Source organism: Cervus canadensis, chromosome 13 (assembly GCF_019320065.1).
Source record: "Cervus canadensis isolate Bull #8, Minnesota chromosome 13, ASM1932006v1, whole genome shotgun sequence".
NCBI classification, from domain to species: domain Eukaryota; kingdom Metazoa; phylum Chordata; class Mammalia; order Artiodactyla; family Cervidae; genus Cervus; species Cervus canadensis.
In genome coordinates this window covers 41,000,486-41,006,886 of record NC_057398.1, presented here as the reverse complement: position 1 = coordinate 41,006,886, position 6,401 = coordinate 41,000,486, and the positions used below count along the sequence as shown (strand labels likewise).

The window sequence follows — 6,401 nt, the reverse complement described above, 5'->3', positions numbered from 1 at the left end:
GAACTGAACAGACTTGATGTAATATAATATGAAGTAAGCAGCATTCCCTGTAAAGCATTCTTACTGTACTTGTTTAACTTGAAGCTAATTATTCTTTTAAACCAAACTTCCAGTTTATAGAAAAATAGGAGATAAAAGAAGCAAGATAATTGACACCCAGATGGAAGTAATCAGTCAGGCAAATTCAGATTGTAGAAGTTTTACAAGACAACTGGCCCAGTTTCTGCAAAATTCAATGTTATTAAAAAGAAAAAAAGGTATTGGAACTGTTCTCAATGAAGAGAGACTGAAAAGATATACAACCAAATATGATCGATAGATTTCAATTGGATTTTTGCTCATTAAAAATAAGCTAACTGAATTTTTTTCTGGAGAATTGACAAATATTTAAGCATGGATTGGCTTTATGTTACATTAGGGTTATATCAGTCTTCATGTTACATTATGTTAATTTTATACTGGGCATTAATAGTATTAAAATTATGAAGGAGGACACGGAAGTGATTACGAACAGGAAGAGGACGAAAAAAATAACCGTCCGCGACACCGAGTTGAGCTGGATCCGCAGCCACCATGAACAGCAAAGGTCAATATCCAACGCAGCCAACTTACCCCGTGCAGCCTCCTGGGAACCCTGTGTACCCTCAGACCTTGCATCTTCCTCAGGCTCCACCTTACACTGATGCTCCACCTGCATACTCAGAGCTGTATCGTCCGAGCTTTGTGCACCCTGGGGCTGCCACCGTCCCCACCATGTCAGCTGCATTTCCTGGCGCCTCACTGTATCTTCCCATGGCCCAGTCTGTGGCTGTTGGACCTTTAGGTTCCACAATCCCCATGGCTTATTATCCAGTTGGTCCCATCTATCCACCTGGTTCAACAGTGCTGGTGGAAGGAGGGTATGATGCAGGGGCCAGATTTGGAGCTGGCGCTACTGCTGGAAACATTCCTCCTCCTCCCCCTGGATGCCCTCCCAATGCTGCTCAGCTGGCAGTCATGCAGGGAGCCAACGTCCTCGTAACTCAGCGGAAGGGAAACTTCTTCATGGGTGGCTCAGATGGTGGCTACACCATCTGGTGAAGAACCAAGGCCATCTCTATGCCGGGAAAGACATCACATACCTTCAGCACTTCTCACAATGTAACTGCTTTAGTCACATTAACCTGAAGTTGCAGTTTAGACACATGTTGTTGGGGTGTCTTTCTGGTGCCCAAACTTTCAGGCACTTTTCATACTTAATAAGGAACCATGTAATGGTAGCAGTACCTCTCTAAAGCATTTTGAGGTAGGGGAGGTATCCATTCATAAAATGAATGTGGGTAAAGCAGCCCTAAGGATCTTCCTTTAATTCCTCTGGAGTAATACTGTACCATACTGGTCTTTGCTTTTAGTAATAAAACATCAAATTAGGTTTGGAGGGAACTTTGATCTTCCTAAGAATTAAAGTTGCCAAATTATTCTGATTGGTCTTTAATCTCCTTTAAGTCTTTGATTTATATTACTTGTTATAAACAAACCGCATTAGTTGTCTGCCTTTTCCTTTCCATCCTTGGCCCCTGGTCCTACCCTCAATCCTTGTCTTCCACTCTTTCCCACCAATCTCCATTGAATCAATGGTGCAGGACAGAAAGCCAGTCAGACTAATTTCCTTCTCTCCTTGCACTTACCCCCACTTGTCATCTTTTAACTAGTCTTTCACAAAGGATCCTCTGAAACCCCCTCTGTGCCCCAAGCACAGGACCCATTTCTTCTGCTTTTGCATCTCCTCAGGCAAAAGCGGAGGGTGCTTTTTGGACCCTCCTCATAGGTTTTCTCTTCAGACATGAACCAAACCCAAATTTGTTTTGGTGCCAGAAAAACTGAACCTTGTTTTAACAAAGGATACCAGTGCAAACTGTACCGTAAACAGCAGTTTGTTTATAAATTTTGAGGGACAAGGAGGAGGATGCATTTAAAAGCCTGATGACTCTGGAGCCAAATTAAGGGGAGTTTGCAGATCAGAAATTGGTTACCATTTCTTGTCAGTGTCTGATGTAGCCACTCATGGCTCCCAAGAATTCCTCAGCTGGGTTAATGGGGTCATGTTGTGAATGCCTCACTACTAAATGACTTGAGTCCAGTGAAATCTCATTAGGGTTAAGAATATTTCAGGGATCCTTAATATGTTGATTTTTGTTTTCTAAAATTGGATTTTATTTTATTTTATCTTATAATTTCAGTTCATCTAAATTTGTGTTCTGTACATGTGATGTTTGACTGTACCATTGACTGTTATGGAAGTTCAGCATTGTATGTCTCTCTCTACACTGTGGTGCACTTAACTTGTGGATTTTTTATACTAAAAATGTAGAATAAAGACTATTTTGAATATTTGAATAAAGTGATGAAGTTGCATTACACCTCAAAAAAAATTATGAAGGAAAATTTCTTTATTTTTAAGAGATATAAAGGATGTCAATTTTTAAAAGTGTCATGATCTCTGTCTCCCTCTGAAATGACAAAAATTTCACAGTTGCTCCATCTAGATTTTTGATACATGAAATGTGTTTTATCATTCTTTCAATTTTTTCTGTATATTCAAAATTTTTATAACATTAAATTTAGTTGGAGAACATATTATACTGAACAGTTTATTGTCTGGAAAATTGTCCTAATGAATTAGTGATGAATAGTGACAAAAATTTCATCAAACTGTTCTTGATGACATAATGTAAGTGTATAAAAATTATAAATCTAGATAAATAAGCTTTGTATTCTCAAAGAAAAATTATCCTCAATAGAATTCTTTTGGCAGGTTTATTATAAAATTTATGAAGAACAGTAAAAGGCAAAGAATAGTTAATTTGTTTTGAGAAGGGGAGAAAATTCTTGTGTTTCTAAATATAAAGATTTGAAAGCTATTTTTAAGTTAAAAAGACAAGGTGCAGTTTTTTTAAGGAAATTCCATAGTAGCTGCTCCAATTTATGTTCCCACCAACAATGTAGGAGGGTTCCTTTTTCTCCACACCCTCTCCAGCATTTATTGTTTGTAGACTTTTTGAAGATGACCCTTCTGACCAGTATGAGGTGATACCTCACTGTAGTTTTGATTTGCATTTCTTTGATAATTAATGACATTTAGCATCTTTTCGTGTGTCTGTTGGCCATTTGTATGTCCTCTTTGGAGAAATGTCTATTTAGATCTTCTGCCCACTTTTTGACTGGGTTGTTTTCTACATTTAGGGCTTTAATCCATTTTGAGTTTATTTTCTGTATGTGGTGTTGGGCTTCCTTTGTGACTCAGCTGGTAAAGAATCCGCCTGCAATGTGGGAGACCTGGGTTGGGAAGATCTCGTGGAGAAGGGAAAAGCTACCCACTCCCGTATTCTGACCTGGAGAATTCCATGGACTATGCAGTCCATGGGGTTGCAAAGAGTCGGACATGACTGAGCGATTTTCACTTCACTTCACTTCTGTATATGGTGTTACAAAATGCTCTAATTTCATTCTTTTACATGTGGCTGTCCAGTTTTTTCAGCATCACTCATTGTAAAGACTGTCTTTTCTCCATTATGTATTCTTGCCTCCTTTGTCATAGAGTAATTGACCATAGTGTATGGGTTTCTTTCTGGGCTTTCTGTCCTGTTCCATTGATCCTGCCAGGTTCCTCTGTCCATGGGATTCTCCAGGCAAGAATACTGGAGTGGATTGCCACTTCATTCTCCAGGGGATCTTCCTGACCCAGGGATCAAACCCGTGTCTCTTATGTCTCCTGCATTGGCAGGTGGGTTCTTTACCACTAGTGCCACCTGGGAAGCCCATATGAAGGAACAGTGGAATATGCTGAGTAATAATCCACTATACATATATATACATATATATATATATATATGTACATATAGTGGAATATGCTGAGTAATAATCCACTATACATATATATACATATATATATATATATGTACATATAGTGGACTATTACTCAGCATGTAATTTATTCAAAGTCACCAATGACCGAGTAATCAAGCCAAGGTCTGAATCCAGGTTTATCCAACTCTAAAGCCATCTCTTTGTGTTAGAACAAAATGAATGTCTTTGGAGAATTTTAACAGGAAAAAAAGCTTTGGGACATAAAAATGGAGATTGGAGGAGAGTTTCAGTCTATGGAAAGCAGAGGGTGGAAGTTTAAGTTTGTAGATAAAAAGGTAGGGGATGAGAAGTATATTTATTTAATGGAGAGGAGAGGAAGAATATAGTTTTCCTATTTCAGAACTATTTCACAGTAATATAACACTTTATAAGGGGCTTAAATGACTATTTCTTCAACTATCCTTGTGCCAATCTGTAATTATTTAGATTATTTTATTAATAAAGTCTTTGATGGACTCAAGTAGGTCACTTAGGGACTATAGATTTTTTTAACCTCTGTTTCTGTAAAGTAAAAATACTACTCAATTAGAGATAGAATGGTGTTGAAATTGACTATTTAGAAAAAGAAACAAATCAGATTCTCACCTTACATCCTATATAGCAAAAATAAAAGCCAGATACACTGAAAAGTTATTTTTTTAAAAAAATAAACCAAGAGGAAACAAAACTTAGAAGAAAATACAAAATATCTAGGAATAGAAAAAGGCTTTTAAAGCAGGAAGCCAATGAAATTTCCCTGCTAGCTGGGTTCAGGAATGCTCAGGCATTGCACAAACTTTAGTGATTCTAAGTTAGTGATGGTGGAGGTATTTAGCAGATGGTGGAATAGTCAATGTTCAAAATGTTAAATTCCCTGTAAAATCTCCTAAGAGCATATTCTCACCCCTACTTCTTTATACCCAGCAAAGATCAGTGCCAGATCCTTTATTCTGCCAAGATTTATTCCCAATTTAAATCTTGGAAACTGCACACAGGCATAATTATTTTGGTCAATCAAGAGAGAGCTTATTGTGTTTCAAAACAAGTCATGCAAGGAAAGATTTAAGGAATTTCATTTTAGCCTGAAGATGTGAAATTTAAACTTCCACTAAAGGATGCTTAGAGGAAATGTTTAGAGAAAGTCATGGTATTGGCTAGACTCTTTCTGAGTGACTTAGTCTGATGTCAGGTATGTGGTAAGAGTTACTAAGAATCTTACATTTGGCATAATCTAGGTTCCCACACCCTCAGATAACAAGCTGGTCATACTAGAATTTTATTTTCCTTGGTTGTTTAGATTGCATTCCACTGTTGACTTGGTAGCTATTATTCAACTTACACTTTTTAAATGAACATATATCTGTTGGTAAGCAAAGAAGACCACAGAGAATGTTTTTTCTTGGCTTTTAAGTCTTTGGTCAGAATATTTAGAACTAGACAAATTCCAAGAGAAACAAAGATCTAAGCTAAAGCTTATAGTTGCTGCTATAGAATTCATATCCTTGTGTGTCATTTCTGACTATAATTTTTAAATTAGTGTCTACAGTGTCAAATAATGTGAGAGTTTCTGCCAAGCAAAGCAAAACCAAGGGATAATGTCACAGCGGGGAATGTTGTCGATCAATGGAATGAGCTTTGAGCAAAAAGGGATATATATTTTTTTCATTTTTAAAAAAATTATTATTTTTTTCCATTTATTTTTATTAGTTGGAGGCTAATTACAATATTGTAGTGGCTAACAAACACATGAAAAGATGCTCAACATCATTCATTATCAGAAAAAGGGATATATTTTAAGCAGGAAAAGTTACATAAATATTCTCTGGGTAGAATCCAGAGAATACTGGTGAACTGATAATCCATCAAGTGTCTGTCCCAATCAGTGTGACTTAGTCTTGTAGACAATTGACACAGCCTGATGTTGATGAAAGAACTAAACAAAGTACATTAATTGCATTACTCAGGGAAGAGTGTTAGGAATATTTCAAAGCTACAGACACACAAATGGATCTAAGCTCACTGAATAAATGAACAAAGCAGAATTGGAAAAGTATTAAATGAGCATATCAGGCAAAGTTCATTCTTCCAGGCATTACAGTATGGCAGGTTTCTCTTTATCCCATTAACCAGCCAGAAGTTGGAATTATAGGAACCATACAAGGATTACATTAGACAGAAAATTAAGCCAATGTATGATATATTAATAAGGGCCTTGCTGAGTTTTAGGAAATAAATAAGGACTTTCCAAAAAAGCACTGCATCGGAAAGGTTTAAACACTGGGACCCTCAATGCAACAGAGATGCTGGTGACTGACGGAGGCTATAGAAAAACACTAATGATGTGAAGGATTGGGAGTAAGGAAATAGTGAGAAATAATGAGAAAATAACTGGGAGTAAGGAAATAATGAGGAAATAATGAAAGATTTGACTCTGCCTGCTTAAACCATGATTCAGGAGGGATGTGGTAATGATGCACAAATGTTTTAGAGTTCCCAGTGACTATGAAGGGGAAAGA

At 37.0% G+C, this 6,401-nt stretch overlaps 1 protein-coding gene across 2 annotated transcripts; it reads left to right on the top strand.

The window, feature by feature from the left end:
* The first annotated feature begins 512 nt into the window (after positions 1-512).
* LOC122452388 (DAZ-associated protein 2) lies at positions 513-2,094 on the top strand. 2 transcript variants are annotated; one of them, XM_043485952.1, is made up of 2 exons: positions 532-883; positions 961-2,094. In XM_043485952.1, exons 1-2 carry the CDS (start codon positions 574-576, stop codon positions 1,272-1,274), a joined length of 624 nt encoding a protein of 207 aa, XP_043341887.1. In that variant the 5' UTR covers positions 532-573; the 3' UTR covers positions 1,275-2,094. The 2 variants fall into 2 exon arrangements, with proteins under 2 accessions (XP_043341886.1, XP_043341887.1); XM_043485951.1 differs by having other exon boundaries at positions 513-2,094.
* Positions 2,095-6,401: the final 4,307 nt, after the last annotated feature.